Source organism: Globicephala melas, chromosome 19, assembly GCF_963455315.2.
Source record: "Globicephala melas chromosome 19, mGloMel1.2, whole genome shotgun sequence".
Taxonomy (NCBI): Eukaryota; Metazoa; Chordata; class Mammalia; order Artiodactyla; family Delphinidae; genus Globicephala; species Globicephala melas.
Genome location: NC_083332.1, coordinates 13,821,617 through 13,842,280, shown reverse-complemented (window position 1 = coordinate 13,842,280; position 20,664 = coordinate 13,821,617). Strand labels below are relative to the sequence as shown.

The 20,664-nt window shown below is 51.9% G+C and overlaps 1 protein-coding gene across 9 annotated transcripts in view; it reads left to right on the top strand.

Annotated features, from left to right (window-relative positions):
* The window catches only part of SIPA1L3 (signal induced proliferation associated 1 like 3), a 236,956-nt gene that overhangs the window by 190,551 nt on the left and 25,741 nt on the right, over positions 1-20,664 (top strand). For all 9 annotated transcript variants that reach the window (XM_030874393.2, XM_030874387.3, XM_030874389.3 and 6 more), the window contains 3 exons: positions 4,701-4,819; positions 7,396-7,823; positions 20,215-20,436. In XM_030874393.2, the coding sequence (XP_030730253.1) occupies positions 4,701-4,819; positions 7,396-7,823; positions 20,215-20,436 (769 nt within the window). The remainder of the gene's footprint in view (positions 1-4,700; positions 4,820-7,395; positions 7,824-20,214; positions 20,437-20,664) is intronic.

Here is a 20,664-nt window from a genome sequence, read left to right as displayed (position 1 = left end):
TCAGTATCCCCAAAGGCCACCCCTGTCTTGCTTCCCGCGACCAGACTTAATCTTGCCTGGTTTTGAACTTCACGCATATGGGATGTGGACTCCCACTGGATGCACTGTGTGTGTGTGTGTGTGTGTGTGTGTGTGGCTTCTGTTGCTCAGTATTGCGTTGGTAAGGGTCGGCCACGTGGTTGTGTGTAGCCACGCCATTTCTGAGTAGCATATCCATTGTCTGAATGACCCACAATTTCTTACTTGAGTCTAACGTTGAAGGACATTTGGATTGTTTCCAGTTAGGGGCTGCTTAGAATAGTGCTGCCAGGAATACCCTCATACCTGTCTTTTGATGAACACATACTCACATTTCTGCAGGGAGTATACCTAGGAGTGGAATTGCCGGGTCACGCGTTTAACTTTATAAGAGACTGCCAAACCATTTACACCACTCCCACCAACGACAGAGAGAGAGCTCTATGTGCTCCGTCCTCACCAGCCTTTTCATTTCAGCCTTCCTAGTGGGCACGTAGTAGTATCATGTTGTGTTTTTAATTTGCATTTTTCTGATGCCTGATGAGACTGAGCATCTTCTCATCTGTCTGTTCTTCTATGTATAAGTATTAATCATGGGCATGTACTACTTAGAAGAATGTCTTAAACACGATTCCTCATAACAAAGTTGTAGCCCCTTTGAAGTGTGAGAACCAGCAGGTGATGGGTGGGTTCAAAAGAAAGACAATCAGTGAAGTGTCAGAGAGCGCTGACGTCAGAGGGGCAGGAGATGGAGGTGTCCATGCAGCGGGTGTTCGAGAGTATTCAGGCAGCTCTCGGCGGGGAGGACCATGGCAGCACATCACCGGCTCCCCCGGGCACTGTGGGGCAGGGGAGAGGTTGCCTGCCCCAGGATTAGCGGCCTGGAGAATTCCTCAGCACCCCCGCCCCATGGTTCTCTTAAACCAGGGACAACGGTTGGACTGCAGGCAAGCAGATCGCCCCAACCCCCAACTGTCCGCCACTGCTGCTGCCTCCGGGACCTGCAGACATGGGTTCGCTCCTCTCCTCAGCACGCTTGATCCTGCCCGCAGTCTGTGATCTTTGCTCCAGCACAGGCAGATTTGCATCCTTTTCCCCCCACCCCACCCAGTTGAGAAGAAGAGAAATGCGTTGCTTGGCGATGTCATTACACCAAAGTGTAGAATAAGAAGGAAATTTTTCCAGCATTCACCATGGGCCCCAAATAAGGAGTCACAGAGGCTCACCGTGGTCCCTCCTTTCTTTCCTCTTCTGTCCCCTAGAGCTCGTCTCCCCTCTCACTTCCTTGAGACCTTGTTATAAGTTGACTAACCCCTCCCTGCACACACACACATCAGGGCAGTCTGTGTCTAGGAGTTGTCATACAGTTTAGAATGTATTCAAGACCAGGGTGGGGGAATCAGGTGCCACGATGGATGTGGGGATGTGCCCAGCCCTGGGCAGATGACCGTGATTGCAGTGACAGCAGTACGGTTTCCGGTGCTGTACACTCCCTCCTGTTTAATCATCTCAGGAACACGACAGATTGGGTGCCGTGACTGCCCTGTTTTAGAAACGAGGAAGATGAGGCACAGAAAGGTTGTCCCTTGTCAGAGGTCCCTGCTGGTGAGTAGTATCATTGAGATTTGAACCAAGACCTATTGGTTCTAGAACCCTCCTTAACCCTCATCACCCACAGACAACACGACAGTCCCTCACCACGGAGTGAGTGTTCCTCAAGCCTCAGCGCACCCAGGTTAGGAAGGTGGCCCCAGAGCCACCAGCTGCCCCAGGCCCGTGCCTGGCCGTGTTTTCAGCAGGTCTCTCACAGCCACGTCCATGTCTGTCACCCACTCAGGTGTGTCAAGAGTGAAGCAGGAGCGCCAGAAGGTCACTGGGGCCCAGTTCAGAGGGCCGGTGAAGGGCCCAGGATCAGGGCCTGCTAAGGGCAGGACTAGGGGCAAAGGGGACACTGGGGCGGCCAAGGAGGGGCAGGAACCTAGCCCTTCATCCCTCCATTCATTCAACACGTCACCAATGATATGTGCCAGGCTGGGTGCCAGGGATACAGTGTGAGCCAGACAGGCGTGTCCCCTGCCTTCTTGGTGCTGACAGTTGGTGGGAGAGACAGGCAATAGCAGGAGCACCGAGTAATAAATACTCACTAATAATGCTGAGTATTAAGTGGAAACAAACACAGTGCCTAGAGAGCTTGGTGGGGTCTGGGGGTGAGGGTGTCTCTGAGCAAATCACATTTCAGGCGAGGCTAGAAGAATGCAGAGGAGCCAACTGGGAGGAGAACATTCCAGGGAAAGGGAGCTGGTTGAAGACCCTGAGGTAGCAGGGGGTGTGGTGTTGGTTGAACAGGAAAGAGGCCGAGTGGCTGGAGAAGTGAGAGATGAGGCCAGGGAGGTGACGGGGAGAGCATGGTGGGGACTCCGTCCTTCACTCAGAACCACGGGACTCAGTTCTTCTGAGCACAGGAGGGATGGGATCTGACTCGGGTGTTCACAGGGTCCCTCTAGCTACAGATTCTTGCAGGGTGGGGCCAGTGGAGAGGGAGAGATGGGCAGGTTCTGGATATGGTCCTCTGGAGGTAAAGTTAGAATTCCCCGATGCTCAAGGATGATAACCAGTTTCTGACCCGAGCAGCTGAAAGGATGGAGATGATGAGAGATGCAGGTTTGGGGCCAGATAAGGAGTTGGCTTTGGCCGTGTCCAGTGGGAAGTGCCCAGCAGACGCCCAGTGGAGGCGTGTGAGGGAGCCACATATACAAGTCTGAAGTTACGGGGAGAGGTCCAGCCGGAGACAGAAGTGTGGGAGCCACTGGTGTCATAGGTGGTAGAGAAGGCTGGGTGTGAATGCCATGGGCTTGGCTCTCTGCAGAAATGTGGTTTCCTGGCATGGTCTGCCCACTTCCAGGGGACCAGAGCCTCCTGGGCGTGTCGGATGCTTCCAGGGAGGAAAAGCGTCTGTAGAGGTAAAGTAGGTGGACAGAGCAGCCAGCCCGCCCACTCTCATGACCGTGGTTCCCAAATGAAAGCCACGTGGGCAGTGACACCCTTGGCAATGTCCAGCCAAGCTGCTCTCTGCCGTGTCCCTGAGTGCCGTGCCTGGCCCTCCAGGCCCACCTTCCCCAGCAGGAACATGGGCCCAGAGCCCTCTGGGGCTGCACTGGGGGCAGCAGTGTGTATGGTTGTGAGCTCAGCCTCCGACAGGCCTGGTGAGAAGTTCTGAGTCGGCTGTGTGACCTTGGCGGTGACCTCATCTCTCCCAGCCTCAGGTCCCTCTGCTGTGGCGGACACCCTAAGTGTCCTTCCTTGCAGGGTGCTTTCGGGGTCCAGTGGGATCACACCTGCCCAGCCCTCGGCACAGGACCCAGCCCATCACGAAGGGAATGACGACTTCTGCTTCTCGTGCACTCACTCTGCACTGTCACTGGAGTTGTCATTATTGGGGAAGCACAGAGAGGGTACAGGGGTTGAGAGCACAGGTCTGAAGCTCTTTCTTACTTTGTGACCTTGGACCAGTTACTTAACCTCTCTGAGTCTTAACGTTCTCTTTCATCTGTTACACTGGTACTAATATCCACCTCACAGTATCACTGAGAGGATGTAGCAAGGTAATGCATGCAAAGCACTTATAGTAATACCTGATACAGACGTGTGCTTAATAATAATTATCGTTATTATGATTATTCAGCACTGATCAAAATTGTGGGCTCTGGTGTTAGACCGCCTGGGTTTGGGTCCTCTGTTAGTGCATTTGCAAGTTCGATAGATATCAGCTAGCCCTGCACCGGGGTTGTGTGTTTTTTTAAGATCCGATGCTCCATTCAGGCACACTGGCTAGCCTTGGGAATTTAGACTAATTTACACCCACACCAGCCATCATGATTTTAAACCTGTTTCACCTTTGAGCCAGCCATTCCACTTAGAGAATTCTGTCCCAAACATAATTCCACACTTGCTCAAAGTTGGGTATAGAGGGAAGGCCACCGGAACATTAAGAAAAATCGAAAATAACCGGAATGTCCAATCAGCAGGAAACTGGTTAAATAATTGATGTCCATTCACATGATGGAATACTGTGCAGCTATTAAAAATAAGGTAACTTCATGTTCAGTTAACTTATGTGAAGATGTATTATGAAGATACAGAGCAAAAAGCCAGTGTAAGTATTATTTATTTATAAAGTAAGAAATCAAGTTGTGAGACATTGCTTATTATGATTCCACTTTAATTTAACCAAAAAAAGCTACGCACGTTTAAGCAACAAAGGAATGCGACCTCGGTTATATAAAGAATCTTATTCACCAAAAGACAGTCAATCTCGTAGAAAAATAGGAAAAGGATATGAACAAGTAATTTACAAAATAGGAAATGCAAATGGCCAGTAAGGATGAAAAGGTGCTCAAGCTCCTTTGGGTGGAGGACTGTTGGAGGGCTTCGCGAACTTAACGCATGTCAAGCACTAGAATGGTGCCTGGCACACGGTAAGTGCTCAGTAAACATTCTGTTACCGAGTGTTGTTAGACGCCAAGACATGAGTTGATGGGGGTCGTGGCCGTGTGTGAGCTGAGCAGACAAGCTGGCAGAGGAGTGGGACCATCCAACCACATTAAGGACCAGATTCTTTGGGTGAACTTGGACCAGAGCCTGAGTCATCTCTGACCACTGGTGTGTCTCCTGTCTTAATGCAGAGCCTTTGTGGCATGTGCCCGCCCAGGCCCGGCTCTCGGCCATGACTGGAAGCAGCGGGAGCAAGCACACCTCCAGGCAGGACACAGCAGGCAAAGATTCCCCCAACAGGCATTCCAAGGTGAGTCTGGGCCCCACCTGCCAACCCCGGGGGCCACCTTACCCGCCCTGACTGCCTAGGGCTGGGCGGCTTCACCTGGGTGTGGGCCTCTGAGCAGCACACGTGAGCACATGCTCCACCTCTGCCCCCTTCGGCTCCAGCAGAGGGGCGAGATGCCTGGTCTGGAGTTAGACCCAGCCAGGCGCACATCCTGGCTCCAGCCCCTGCCATCCACGTCATCTTGAGCAAAGACCTTCAGCCCCTGAAGCCACAGTTTCCTCATTACCTCAGCTGTGGTAGGTGTCTTCACCAGCTCGGGCTGCTGTAAGAAAAATGCCACCGACTGGGTGGCTGATGAGCAACAGAAATTTATGTCTTACAGTTCTGGAGGCTGGGAAGTCCAAGGTCAAGGCGCAGGGAGATTCAGCATCTGGTGAGAACCTGCCTCCTGGTTCACAGACGGCCTTCCCTCCACCTCATGTGTGAAGGGAGCTCTCTGTGCTCCCTTTTATAAGGATATAAATACATATATGGATTTTATAACCCCATTCATGAGGAATATATAAACATATATAGGATAAATATGTGAAAATATATAGAGGTTTTATAATCCCATTCATGAGGGCTCTACCCTCATAACCACCTAATCACTTCCCAAAGGCCCTCCCTCCTAATACCATCCCACTGGAGATGAGGATTCAGCCTATGAATATTGGGGGAACACAGACTATTCAATCTATAGCAATAGGTTAACTGCTGTAACAGACAGCCCCCAGATTTCAGTGACCTCACACAATAGAAGTTTATTCCCCTTTCAAATAACAATTCAGTGTGGGTACTCGGTGAGCAGCTTTCCACATGGTGATTCAGGAACCCAGGCTCCCTCCCTCTTGTAGCTGTCCCTCAGGGCCTCAGAGCCCTCCCCTGGGTCCCTGCCTCTTTGCAGCAGATGAGGGTAGGAGGGAGAGGGAAGGTTTTTGTGGCTCAGACCTGGAAATGGCATAAGTCACTTTTTTTTTCTGGCTGTGTTGGGTCTTCGTTGCTGCGTGCAGGCTTCTCATTCCTTGAGGTGGATTCTCTTGTTGCAGAGCTCAGGCTCTAGGCGCACGGGCTCAGTAGTTGTGGCGCACGGGCTTAGTTGCTCCGCGGCATGTGGGATCTTCCCGGACCAGGGCTCGAACCCATGTCCGCTGCATTGGCAGGCGGATTCTTAACCACTCTGCCACCAGGGAAGCCCCGACATAAATCACTTTTACCTATATTGCACTGGCCAGGACTCTTATCACGTGGCCACAGGTCACTGCAGGAGGAACTGGGAAATGTAGTCCTGTGTACACGCCCAGGAGAAGGAGATAGTTTTGGTGAGCAGTTGGAAGTCTCTTCACATCTATTCATTCAGTGGGTGTTTGATGGGCCCATACAGTGTGCCAGGCATTGGGACCACAGTGTTGAAGAGGGCAGATGCACCCCTGTGCTCACAAAGTTGGCATCCCAGCGGGGGCAACAAGCAGTAAGCAAAGAAACAGATTTCATTATATAATGGTAAGAACCAATTCTTGCTGTGAAAGAAAAACAAAGTACAGTCAAGGGAAAAGAGTGTCAAGCACAGCTACTTTAGGATGAGGTGGTCAGAGAAGCCCTTTGAGGAGGTAACCTTTAAGCAAAATCTTGAATGAAGTAAGGAGCAACCCATGAAAATATCTGAGGGAAGAGCATTGTAGACAGAGGGAACAGCAAGTGCAAAGGCCCTGAGGGGGCCGTGTGCCTGGCATACTCAAGGAACAGCGAGAAGGCCAGTGTGGCTCGAGGAGAGTGATCAAGAGGGAGGCGGGAGATAAAGTTAGAGACCAGAACCTGGAACCAGATCACACAGGGCCTCAGAGGCCATGGTGAGGACTCTTGCTTTTCCCCTGAGTGAGCAGGGAGAGGACATGAACTGACGCAAGTGTTCACAGCCTGTCTCTGGCTGCGTGTAGGGAACAGATGGGGGGCCAGGGGTGAGGGGAGACAGGGACAGGGAGTTGGGAGACCAGGGAGGAGGCTCCTGCCATGGTCCAGCAGGAGGCAGTGGTGGACAGGACCGGAGGTGGGGGGGAGCCACAGAGGGAGGAGAAGTGGCAGGTTTGCATCTGTTCCGAAGATTCAGGCGACAGGATTTGGTGTTGGACTAGATACGGGTGTGAGAGCAAAAGCAGCGTCGAGTGACTCCACGGCTCTTGGGTGGAGCAGCTGAAAGGACGGAGGTGCCGTTATGAGACAGGCAAGAGGCGAATTCAGGAGGGAAGGCCAGGAGCTCAGTTTCAGACGTGTTCAGCTTAAGTTGTGGGCAGCACGTTGCGCATGTGCTGTCATTTATCCCTCTGATCAACCTCATGGGGCAGGGTTATTATCAACCCATTTTACAGATGTGGAAACTGAGGCACAGGGAAGTTCAATCAGTTGCCCAAGATAGCAAGGCCAGTAAGTGGGGGAGCCAGAGTTCGAAGCTGTCCGGCTCCAGGGTTCACACTTAGGGGTAGGGAGGACCCAGAGAAGGAAGTTTGTCCCCCGCCCCCCCACCCCGAGTCTAGGAATGACACACTTCTCCTGCCTTCCAGGGAGAGCCTCAGTACTCCAGTCATTCCAGCAGCAATACCCTCTCCAGCAACGCGTCCAGCAGCCACAGCGATGATCGCTGGTTCGACCCCCTGGACCCACTGGAGCCAGAGCAAGACCCTCTCTCCAAGGGCGGCTCCAGTGACAGTGGCATTGACACCACCCTCTACACCTCTAGCCCCAGCTGCTTGTCCCTGGCCAAGACGTCTCGGCCGGCCAAGCCACACAAGCCCCCGGGAAGTATGGGCCTCTGTGGAGGCGGGCGCGAGGCTGCCGGGCGGTCCCACCATACAGACCGGCGTCGGGAGGTCTCGCCCGCCCCTGGGGTCACTGGCCAGAACAAGGGCTACCGACCGAAGCTGTACTCCTCAGGCTCCAGCACCCCTACAGGCCTGGCTGGGGGCAGCCGCGACCCACCGAGGCAGTCCAGGTAAGACACTGAATCTAGTCCAAGTCCTTCAGGGGGACCCTGACCACCACCTGCATCCCTCACAGTCCTGACAGTGGTGTTCCCCTCCCCAGAAACATGCTCGCAGATGGGAATGCTCGCACCTTAGTTTGCTTACAGAGTTGGGAGACTCGTGGACCACCCCCTGCTGCCATCCATTGGCCTTTAAGGATGCCAGTAGAGGGAGGTAAATCCCTGGCTGTCTGTCTCATCTGTCTCTGGTTCAGTCTGACCCTCAGTCTCTTTCCTTTTCTCTCTCCTGAGACTAGTAGTTTTTACACTTTCTGGGGGCCACAGACTGTTTCTGTTAGGAGTGCATTTGTCTGGAGGTAACAGGAAACCTGACCCACAGTGGCTTAAACAAATAGAGGTTTAATAGTCCCCTTTTGGGAAGTCCAGAGAGGGCAGAGCTGGGCTGGTGCAGCAGCGGCTCAGGGGGGGCCTCAAGGCCTAGCAGCCTGTGTCTTCCTGCTCCATCACCCTCCTCATGCTGGCTGTGACTTCCTGGTCTCCAGATGGCTGTGGTGCCCCTGGGGGACATGGGGACAGAGAACAGAGGAAAGACGGCAGCGTCTGTGTAGCTCCGTGTCTGTGGAGAAAGCAAAAGCTTTCCCAGAACCCCCTTCAGCAGGCAGTGTCACATGGCCATCTCAGCTACAAGGAAGTCTGGGAGATCACGGGTTAGCCTTCCAGCCTTCATAGTAAAGGGCAGTGTGGTCTCCAGACAGTCCACTGGAGGGCTGTTCAACACAGATTCCCCTGACCTACTGGGTGGGGCCTGAGAGTATGCGTTTTTACAAAGTTCCGTGCAGATGCTAATGTTGCTGGTCCCGGGACCACGCTTTGAGAACCACTGGTAGAGAGGCAGACAGGGTAATAAGTGAGAACGAACAGGCATTGACTAACCAACAACCTGGAGTCTGGACCACACACACTGCGAATGTGATGAAAGCCACGAACTGCCTCCTGGAAAAGTTCTGCCGTCACAGGACTCAGCCCGGCAGGGGCCCCCTCAGAGGTCTGCGGCCCCAGGCAGGGATTACTGTGCTGCAGTCCCCAGTGTGCACCCCTGAGGCCACCACCTCCTTTCTCCTCCCTGACCACACCTGAGCAGGGGCCAGCCCGTGTCCAGGACCCCCATTAGGGGCCTTCATCTCCCTTGGCTTCCTGACACCTTGGCCCGTCCCCAGACCTGCGCCTCTCTCCACACAGGACACGTGCACCCAGGCGATGGCCTCAGACCTCCTTGACCACAACCCACAGTGGACTTGGGTCTTTGACTATACAGAAATATCTATATATTTTAAAAAGGTGAAGCAAAAATCTCCCTAGCAGTTCCTAGCCTGGCCGTGCAAAGCCCTTTAATCCAGTCTGCTCTGTTGAGAAGGTTTGAGCGCTGCTCCCTACCTCCTTAAAGGATCTCATGACCGAGCGGCGGTTCTCTTGTTGCCAAATTCAGGTTCTGCTGCTTGACACTCGAAAGCCAATATTGGAGAGACAGGTGTTGATCGGAAAGGAAAATATGCAGAAGCGTGAGGGGGTTTAGCTGTTGTAGAAGTTAAAGTATTTAACTAGATTCTAAGACCAAGGGGCTGCTTACCCTCTGACAGACTTGGAAACCACGGTATTTGAGAGTGTCCGTCTGTCAGTGCTTTCCCTCACTGTGGCCCTGGTCCCCCTGGAGTCAGGAGCCAGGAGAAGGGTGAGGGTGGAGAGAAAGGGTGCCCCAGGGAGTTAGGTCTCTGTCTGAGCCAGCCTCCCTAGACAGATAGATGTTAATCATTTGAACTCACGGACTCTTTTGAACAGCTCATTCATTTATTTATCCATTCATTTCATTCACAAATATTTCTCAGGGATTTGTTGTGTCCCAGGGACTACGCTGAGAGCTAAGGAGAAGTAACGAGCAAATTCAGACGAGGCCCCCAGCCCTCACCTCACCCACCATCTGTTGAGGGAGACAGAGTAGAATCAGGTCATCACTGAGACAGATGTCAAAGTGCGCCCACCGAGAGGGCCTCAGTGCTATGCGGGTCCCAGGTCCCGGCTGTGGTAGGCCCCGTGTTGGGCACAGGCCCATGTCAGTAAGGCTCCGTAGCTGTAAGGTTTTGGAGTCTGTGATATAAAGGCAGCGGTGCTGGGGAGTAGACTATGTCTGAGGCAGCGGGGTGGGTATAAAATTACTCTGCGTCTGAGAGAAGGATTTGCTGAACCCAGAAATGAAGGGAATAAAATGGGAGAGGAACCTGCTACAAAAGAGGGCCCTGCGGTTGGGAGCTTTAATTTGCATACAGACAATTGATGCTAATTGCAAATCATTCTTATCTGCTCATTAAAGCTGCTTCCTGAAGTTTTCTCCTAGGCAACCAGGCTTTAGTGTGAAGCAGCATTTCCCAAAATGGGGTGCTTGAGGTGATTTGGGTGGTGTGGGGAGGAAAATGTTTTATTTTAAATGGATATTAGGAAAAGTGTTATCAACCCATCCCCTGATTTTACAGATATTGCCTTGGACAAATTAAGGAAAATTAAATGAGTTGATTTAAAGAAACAAATGTGTTCATGGTAGATGAGAGCGTGGACTCCAGAGTCAGTCCACTGGGGTTTGAGCGCCACCCCACACCGCCTTGTCTTGGCTGTGTGGCCTTGGGCAAATTACTGAACCTCTCTGGGCCTCAGTTTCCTCATCTGTGAAATGGGGGCCCTGTCACTGTCCCTAACTAAGGCCATGTCGATGTCCCTAGCTAAGGCCCTGACACTGTCCCTAACAGCCTGAGCTGTCCCTAACTAAAACTCTGACGCTGTCCGTAAGAAAGGCCCTGACTCTGTCATTAAGGCCTTGATGCTGTCCCTAACTAAGGACCTGAGCTGTTTCTAACTAATGGCCTGAGTTGTCCCTAACTAAAGCTTGACGCTGTCCCTAACTAAGGGCCTGATGCTTTTCCCAACCAAGGCCCTGAATCTATCCCTAAGACGCTGAATCTGTCCCTAACTAAGGCCATGACGCTGTCCCTAACTAAAAGCCTGACTCTGTCTTACCTAAGAACCTGAGCATCAGCACTTTATTTAGGGACAGCGCCAGGGCCTTAGTGAGGGCTCAAAGTCAATGGGGGAGACATATCCCTCCCCAGACAGTGACAGCCCATAGTGGTCAGGGCCAGGGTGAGGGAAGCGTTCAGGGTGTGGGAGCCCAAAGGAGGGGCCTGACCCAGTATGGGAGGTGCTTTCCTAAAGGAAAGAGGGTAAGCTACTGGAAACTAGGAGGGCAGAGTGTTCTAGGCAGAGAAGATGTGCAAGTCCCACCTCACCCTGCCAGTCCTCCCAGAATCTTCCCATCTCAGTAGGTACAAGTTCCCAGCAGGTCACTGAGCACCTGTGCTCAGTAGGTACAAGTTCCCAGCAGGTCACTGAGCACCTGTGCCCACACGTGCCTCTGCCTGCCGCTAGCCACACTGCCCCTTGCTCAGGGCAGCCCAGCAGCCCTGTGCATCTGCTGTCATCCGTCCATTCCCTGGGGCCGAGCCGGAATGACAACCTGCTGCCCAGCCATGGCTCCCCAAAGAGAGGCACAAGCGCTCCATAGCTGCCCTTGTGTCTACTTCCAGGCCCTTTGTAGCCCAGCACTTTGCGTTCGTTCATACAGAAGGCGCCTACTGAATGCTCAGCCCTCTGCCGCAGAGGACCCCGGCCGTCCTGGCACTGACAGGGTGCCAGGGGAGACAGCAAGCAAATAATTACAAAAGCAATGAATCAATTATGCTAGGGGAAAGCCTTCAAGGGAGACCTCCTGGGATCTGAGAGTGGATGTGGTGCAGGGGCTGGAGGGGGTGTCTAATCTAGGCGGGGGGTTGGGGGGCAGGGATAATTCCCCTGAGGAGGTGTCGTTTCTGCCACAGATGAGAGGGATAAGGAGGAGGGAGCAGGTGAAGTGGTTTCAGGGGGACCGATGATATACTCTTGATGCAGTTATGTGGGTGTTTGCTTTGTAAGTGTTTGTTAAATTGTACATACATGTTTTGTACACTTTGTTCTATGTGGGCTATTTTACAATGTTTTCTTTAAAAGAGAAAAAGGAAAGATGATGTGTGGAGAAGGCATCCCTATGAGAGGGAGTAGCATGTGCAAAGGCCCTGGGGTGGGGAGGAGGGTGGGTGCCATCAGGTCACTGAACACAGGCCCCTTGGCTCAAGTATAGAAATTGAGGGGGGCAGCTGATGGGAGGTTGGCAGGGACCAGATCACGCAAGGCGCTGTCAGCCACATTACAGAGTTTGGATTTGATCCTAAGAGCCGTGGGCAGCAAGGAAAGGCTTCAGCAGAAAGGATAACGCAGGGAGATAGATGTTTTGAAAGATGGTGCTGGAGGCGCAATTGCAGAAGTCTCAGGGATGGGTCTGAGGCCGAGATGTGAGTGAGAAGGAAGGGGACCTTGACTAGAGGACAGAGCAACTGTGGATGTGTCAGCAGGTGGCAGCACCAGGACCTAAGGAGGGAGGGAGGCAAGAGTCCAGGACAGTGTCTGCTGCAGTGTCGGGAGGCTGCTGCAGATGGGGAATGTTGAGATTCTTGAGAGAGAAGAGGAGAGCAGGGCTGGGCAGGCCTGAGAGGAATGTTATTCTCACATTCCCTGACACCAAAGCACCCACTGTGTGCCGGGTACCGTTCCAAACACGGCGATACAGAAGGGGGCAAAGTCGAGCCCTCTTTTGTGGAGCTGATGTTCTCCTGGAGAGAGAGTGAGGCAGACAGACAACTGAGCAACCGTGTAATATTAATATGCCAGGTGGAGATAAGGTCTGGGGAGAAAACCAAACCGGGCAGAGGTCCCAGAAGGCCTCTAGGAGGAGGTGATATTTTGCAGGAAGCATGGAAGTGATCCAGGCAGGGAAAATAGCAAATGCTGAGGCCCTGAAGGTAAACTCGTTTGCAGGGCTCTGGAAATGCTCTGGTGGCCAGACAGGCCAAAGGAAGGCAAGAGGTCTGATTTGCAAGGTGGGCAGGGGCCCAGCTCTGGCAGGCTTACCAACCACGGGCGGATGCTGGGATTTGATTCTGAGGGACGTGGGAGCCATGGGAGCACATAATCTGACTTATGTTTTAAGTAGATCACCCTGGGCTACTCGGGGGAAAGTGGACTGTTTCAGGGGTGGGCGGGGATTGAGTTCACCGGCATAGTGCGAGGACTGCCAGGAAAGGGATGGGCCCTGCCATGCCCAAATCCCCTACCCACTCCCTCCCTGCGCTGCAGCCCTCTCCGTGGAAGCCACCGCAGCCTGTAGCAGCTTGTGCCCGTGGATGATTCCACTGACTTCACAGACTCTCCCCCGAGACGTTCGTCATGGGAGCCCGGCTTCCAGGCACAGTGCCAGGCGCCAGTGCCTGCTGTGGGCATCGCGATGGGCTGAGTGATCCCAGGCGGGCAGCCACCTGCCCCCCACCCACCCCCCCGCCCTCTCTCGAGGCAGCGTACACTCCAAAGCTTCCTGGGCTTCCTGAGCAGTTTGTCAAGAGCTGTTTAAAGGCACTGAGAGGCTCTCCGCCCCATGTGGAGCCGACATCGCCGGGTGTTCCCAGGCAGGCAGGAAGCACGTGGCCTTGCTTCCGTGGGTGGGGCTGCGGTCTCCGGGATACCCTTCTGGGCGCATAGCCCTGAAAGGTGATGTGAGGGCCTTGGCATCCACTGGGGCCAACCCCACCTCTGTTGGCTAGGAAGCCGGGGTCACGCAACAGACCTACTCGGAGAGTCGCAGTCAGCTTGGGAAGAGGAACGCAGGCCATCTCCAGGAACTCAAGGGAAGGAGGGAACCTTGCAGAGATCTTGGGGCTGGGGCAGGGAGGAGTGCAAAGGCCTTGAGGTGGGAAGGTTTCTGGTGTGTTTGGGGAACAGCTTCCATGTGGCCAGAGCAGCGTGAGCAAGAGGCAGAGTGGGAGGATCTGAGGGCAGAGAGGGGTCGGCACAGATGGTGTGGGGCCTTGTGGACCAGGGGAGAGCTCTGACTCACCCTGAGCAGAGGAGGGCGGTGGTTGCACTCAGGCATTCACAGCCTCCCTCTGGCTGTGTTTGGGGCGAGGGCAGGAGGAGGCTGCTGTGGCGATACAGGTGCGCGGTGGTTGGTGGAGGTGGCCAGTGGTGGCTGGATTCCGCATCGATTTTGTGCCAGTGAGTTTTTCTCCCATGTCATCTCTGCTTCCACCTCCTGAAGACCTACTGTTCTTGCTCACAGGCTGCAGGGCAGAATGTTGCTGCATATGGCTCCTACACTGAGCCTGATAATTCCAGCCATGTGCAGGGACTGATTCAACTCTCACGCCCCTGCCAGACACCTGGGAGAGAGGGCGAGATCAGTCCAGCAGTTAAGGCCCCACAGGGGCCCACCTGGGGTTACCTGGGTGAGCAGTGTGATTTCCCAGCCTCTGGCCTCTGGCTGCCTGTGTCCAGGTCACAGCTCCACCACTCAGCAACGGTGTGATCTCCACCAGGCTCCTTAGTTCCTCTGAGGTTCAGTTTCCTCCTCTGTAAAATGGGGGTGAAGATGCGCTCTGTGGTCCAAGGCTGCGAAGATGAACCTACACCATGTGTTTAAAGTAGTTAGCACAGGGCCTGAGACATAGCTGGTCCACATATATCAGCTGCTGTTTGGTTTTATTTTCATGTATTGTGTATTTATCATGACTACCGTTGTCATTGAAAGTATAGGTTGGTGGTTAAACACAGTGTCTCTTGAGCCACACTGCCTGGCTTTGTATCCTGGCTGTATCCCTGGCCAGCTGTGTTATTTGGGGCAAGTTATTTAATCTCTCTGGGCCTCGGTTTCCCCACATGGAACTTGCGGGAGGTGGTAGCTTCTGCCTCGTGGGGTTGCTGGGGCAACTAGATGAAGTGATGCCTGTGAGATGCTTAGAACAGGGCCTGGCCGTGTTCACAGGCTCAGCGCGGTCACCACCATCACTGCCACCTGCTCCGTCACTGCTCTTCCTCCTAAAGGCAAGGGCACAGCTCCCTTTGTGCCTGTTGCCCACCCTGGGCCCACCCATCAGCGTCCCTGGGGGTGAATAGACCAAAGCATCACGCATGCCCAGGCAGCTGTGCGATTTCTCCATCCAGCCTACAGTTTTTTAGCTTTTTTTTGTAAGCCACAGAACCTTTTACTCCAACAAAATCTTAACTGCTCCTCTGAGATACAACACAGATAAACGCACAGCCTCTCTGGGTGAGGGTGGGGTCGGAGCAGGATGCCCCCCCCCCCCGCCAGTCCTGGCTGAGCCCAGAGCCCAGGCTTTTAGCCCCTGGACGCACCACGTCCCTGTATATCTGCAGCTCGGGGAGCACGCCCCGGTGCCCGGGCCTGTGCTGAGCACCGTGCACATAATGATCTTGTGAGGCAGGTGCTGTCATTGCCTCAATTCTCAGAGGAGGAAACCGAGGCTCACTGAGGGGAAGGGGCTCGAGCAAAGAGCACAGTGTGTCAGGGGAGCAGCATGGCCCATGTTCTCATCCACCACGAGGTGCTGCTTCGTGTTTCAAGCTGAGACCCGGGGAGGGCACCTGGCCTCACCGGTGCTTCAGAAGGAAAGTGATTGGCAGGTGGGGTAAGAGCTCCACCCTGTACTCGTGGTCCAGGGGACGTGTGAGAAGGGGCGCCCACCTCAGAGGGCCGGGTCAAGAGGCACAGCATATTCAGAATAGTTTTTTGTTGCCCTACTGTGTGGGGGACACCAGCCATTCCTGAGGTTGGTAGAGGTTGAAAACAGGGGAAGTCACGGGAATGCCTTTGCCTCCAAGCAACAAGAAATCCCAGCTCAATGGGAGGAAGTCTGTTATCTCTCAGAACGTGAAGGCACAAGGTAGGAAGGGCCCCACGACTGGGTAATTCATTGACTTGAGGACTCCTATAGACTGGCTCCCCTCACAGCCTCAAAGTGGCTGTCATTCAACCAGAGAGTCACAGTGTCCAGTGGAAGAACAGGGGATATTTGCTGCAAGTGGTCTGTGTTAGTTTTCTAGTGAAGAAATCTTCCCCAGAAGTCCCCTAGCACACAGTCCACACTCACACACCTGATGTCTCACTGGCCAGAAGTAGATCGCAGACCTACCCCAGACCCATTGCAGACAAGTGGCGGCAGCCATTCAGGATTTGTGCCCTGGGCTGGGTGCCAGCCAGGTCACCTTCCTTAAGGATGAGTACAGTCAGCCTTCATTTACAGGGTAATGGGATTAGCATGACACCCAGTGCCTGCCACAGGCCTGAGGAGAGGGCGAACCCCTCCCAAAAGAGGCAATGGCTGGAGCCAGCTGGCAGACACAGAGGCAAAGCGTGTTCATCTTATTCCCTTCCTTTTTTTTTCAATCATCTCTTGTTTTTCTCAGCTCGTAAAAGCTGAACATGCCTGATGACAAGGTAGAGAAATACGTACCGTAGAAAGTAAAAGTTAGGGTTAAAATCAATTAGGATATATTCGTAGAGTGGGCCCTCTGCAGCTGTTGAAGGGAGAGGGGCTTGTGTGGACTGACACGGAGAAGTCTCCAGAGCGCCGTGTTAAGGTTAAAGCCAGGTGCAGAACAAGCTCAGGATAGGCTTCCATTTATGTTACGAAGGAAGGTTGTGCTTGTGCGTACTAGGCTCTCTGTGGAAAGAGAAGAAAGGGGGAGGGGCAAGGTTGCCTCGAAGGAGACTGAGGTGTCAGAGGACACTTCCTTCCTATCCTGCACCTTTTATATGGTTTCATTTCCCCCATCATTACTATCTCCAGAGGTAATCAGTTAGTGTACACTCCCCCAGAGATTTTTCTCCAAACCTGTACCAGCCCAGATCTTTCACATATTTTTGGCCATTACCCAAAACAGGAAAAACATTTTATACTACAATCCAGCGTGGACATCCAGAATAAGGTTTCACAAAACCACTTATCCTTACCTCACAAGGGGTACACTGAAGTTTTTCATTCTAGTCTATTTCTTTTGTATTTTCCTCTTAGTAACAGTCAAGATCCACTAAGTTGATTTCATGACCCACAGTGGAGGAAAAAAGTGTACATTTCCTTTTCATAAAAAGATCCCCCCAAAAAAGCCCAGTAATCATATAGTATACATACTTTTTTTTAAAATAAATTTATTTATTTATGTTTGGCTATGTTGGGTCTTTGTTGCTGCCTGCAGGCTTTCTCTAGTTGCGGCGAGCGGCGGGACTACTCTTCGTTGCCATGCGTGGGCTTCTCATTGCAGTGGCTTCTCTTGTTGCAGAGCACAGGCGCCTAGGCACGCAGGCTTCAGTAGTTGTGGCGCTCGGGCTCAGTAGTGTGGCGCACAGGCTTAGTTGCTCCATGACATGTAGGGTCTTCCTGGACCAGGGCTCGAACCCGTGTCCCCTACATTGGCAGGCGGATTCTTAACCACTGTGCCACCTGGGAAGCCCCCTATATATACATTTTAAGAGAAGAAAAAGCATGCTTTACACAATGCCCTTTTTCCACTTACTGTAGCTCAGACATCTGTCCTCACCCATAAACAGAAATTGACCTCATTCTTCGCACTGGCTGCATAGGTTTTGATCATATGTATGTGCTTGGAACAATCTATTAATCCCCAGTTAAAAGACATTCAGTCCATGTCCATGTTTTCTTGATTACACACAGCATTGCAGTGACAATCCTTGGGCTTTTCTGTGGTGTGGATGTCTGGGAGGTCAGATCTGTTAGACTAAGGCTGTATCTCCTTCAGTTCTCAGCTCAGGCACCGTTGCCTCATTGGGGAAGCCCCTGACCACCCCAGACAAAGTCCAATCCCGATGTTACATGCTCCATGGCTCCCTGGACATCCCCCCACCAATGTGCAACCTTGGGCCTGTTAGTAGATGTTGCTGAATTATAGAAAGTATATATAAGTCAGTCAGAGCTTGCTTTTTTAAATCCAGTCTGACAATCTGCCTTAGAATGGGGGTGTTTCAGCATTCACGTTTAATGAAGTTACTGATAATGATTGGATTTATATTTGCCGTTTTCCTCTTTGTTTTCTATATGTTTACTGTTTTTCTTGCTCCTCTTTTCTTCCTTTACTGCTGCCTTTTGTGTTAAATAAATGCATTTTAATGCACCATTTGGATTCCTCTTGATTTTTTTGGACTATTTTTTTTTAGTTGTTATAGTACGTGCCTTTTCATGTAATTCAGATTAATACTAACTTAATTCCAATAAAGTATGGAGACTTTTTTCCAATATAGCCCCATTCCATTTCCCCTCCTTTGTGCTATTTTTGTCATCTATATTATTACATCCATACATGTTATTAACCCAACAGTATAGTGTTGTTATTATTGCCTTATACAGTCTTATGTTTAAGGAAGTTAAAGAAGAAATAAGGAAACGTAAGTCTATAGAGTTTTTTATTCTAATCCACAAATTTACCATCTTGGATCCTTCATTTCTCCGAATGGATTCAGGTCACCATCTGCAGTCATTTCCTTTCGGCCCAAGGACTTATTTTATTATTTATTAGGCAGATGTGCTAGCAATGAATTCTCTGAGTCTCTGTTTATCCGGGGACATCTTTACTTTGCCTTCATTTGTGAAGGATACTTTTGCTGGACATAAAAGTCTTGGTTGACAGTTTTTTCTCTCAGCACTTTGAAAATATCATTCCATTCCATTGTTTCAAATGACAAGTCGGCACTTAATTGTATTGTGCTCCTCTGTAGGTGATGAATCCTTTCCTCTTGGTGCTTTCAGGGGTTTTGTCTTAATGTTTGACCTGTTTTTCTGGATGATGTCTTAATATTGATCCTGGTGGGAATTTGTTGAGTTTCTTAGATGTGTAGATGAATGTTTTTTTTGTCCAGTTTGAGGAGTTTTCAGCCATTATTCTTTCAAACCTTTCTTCTGCCCTTTTCTCTCTTCTCCTTCTGAAACTCTCAGTGAGCATGTTTCGATATGCTTGATGCAGCCCCAGAGGTTCCACTATGGCAGAACCTGCCTGTTCACTGAGCTGGGCAGAGCCCCCAGGCCACAGTGTCAGATTCCCTCTGTTCTTACCTGAAGTTCCGTTTTTCAAGCATAAGCGATACTTGGATTCTTGCATGCCCTTGGTCAGTTTCCAGAGTGCTGAAATGATTGTTTTTGTCGATTTTGTGCTTTGGGGGAAAGAATTTGCCAATCTCCTCGTCCTGCCATAGTCAGAATCCCACCCCTTCAGTATTGCTAAATTGACCTTCAATAAGGATTTATTGACTTGCACTCCAAGGACGTTAATTTTCCCATTAAAGACCTCTTACTTGAAGTGGAATTGGAATTTTATTTAAAAGTTTTAAAAGCTGATTCGCCTCAGTGGGATCAGCATTTGGGTCCCCACGAGTCAGGTCCTAGTTAACAGCGTGAGGTTCATTGTAGCATCAACTTCACAGGAATCCAGCATTTGGGATATCGAGCTGTGGTTTTAGATTAGATCAGCTGGAGTGGTGTCCGTCGTGTAGTAGTGCGCAAAAAATATTTGAATGAAGAGGCGTGGCAAGGTATAAGTTAAAAAAAAAAGAAACACATAAGTTACAGAGCAAGTTATTAGCACAATCCCAGTTATATATAAAAACAATTCTCCCACCCCTCAAAAAAAAGCTCCTGTTTTCTGATTATATGCACTTTGTTTATTTGTTTTTGGCTGCAACATGCAGCTCGTGGGATCTTAGTTCCCCGACCAGGGATCTAACCCAGGAACCCCAGCAGTGAAAGTGCTGCGTCCTAACCATTGGACCACCAGGGAATTCCCAACACGTGTGTTTTTGTTTTTGCGGTACGCGGGCCTCTCACTGTTGTGGCCTCTCCCGTTGCGGAGCACAGGCTCCGGACGCGCAGGCTCAGCGGCCATGGCTCACGGGCCCAGCCGCTCCGCCGCATGTGGGATCTTCCCGGACCGGGGCACGAACCCGTGTCCCCTGCATCGGCAGGCGGACTCTCAACCACTGCGCCACCAGGGAAGCCCCACGTGTGTTTTTAATCATAAGAAAGGGTTAAGAAGGAAATAGAGCAAGCCATAAACCACGGTCACATCCAGAGACAGGCAGGCCCCCACCTTCAGCTGTGTAGGTTGTGCCTAGGAGACAGGGAATCTCTGGGGCGGGGTGGGAGCATCCACCCATGGGGGGTGACTTTTTAGATTCACATAGGGGTACCAACTGTGCTAGAAGGGCATCCCTGGGGTGGGATCGGGACTATGAAGGCAGCTTTACGTTTTCTCCACGTAGACATCTATGTATTGGAATTTTCCACAGCAGTAAAGTACTTGTATCTCTCCTGGGTGAATGAAGTTTTGTTTCCCAAGAGGAAATTTAAACAGATCGGTTTTTCAAAAAGTGGGATGGAATTGGCTTATTTCTCTCATTTTCACATTGCAGCGACATGAGCTCGAGGGCCGGCTACCCCACTCAGGTTCACAAGACGGCCAGCGCAGAGACCCCGCGGCCCTCACAGCTGGCCCAGCCCAGCGCCTTCCAGCTCTCCGCCTCCGTCCCCAAGTCCTTCTTCTCCAAGCAGCCCGTGCGCAACAAGCACCCAACGGGGTGGAAGAGAACAGACGAGCCCCCGCCGCGGCCGCTCCCCTTCACTGACCCAAAGAAGTAAGTGCCTGGACGCCCGGTGAGACCCTGCCGGAGCTGAGCTCGGGCATCTCGGGGTGGGGAGGAGGGTGACACCTCGCTCCCTCATTCATCAGGACGCCGTGCCGGTCTACACACTGGGAATACAGCTGTGAACAGGCGGACAGGGATCCCTGTCAGCTCGGGGAGCTGACAATGCCTGTTGGGGAGGCGGACAGCAAATAGGGTAACTAAGAAAAGCATGCAGCA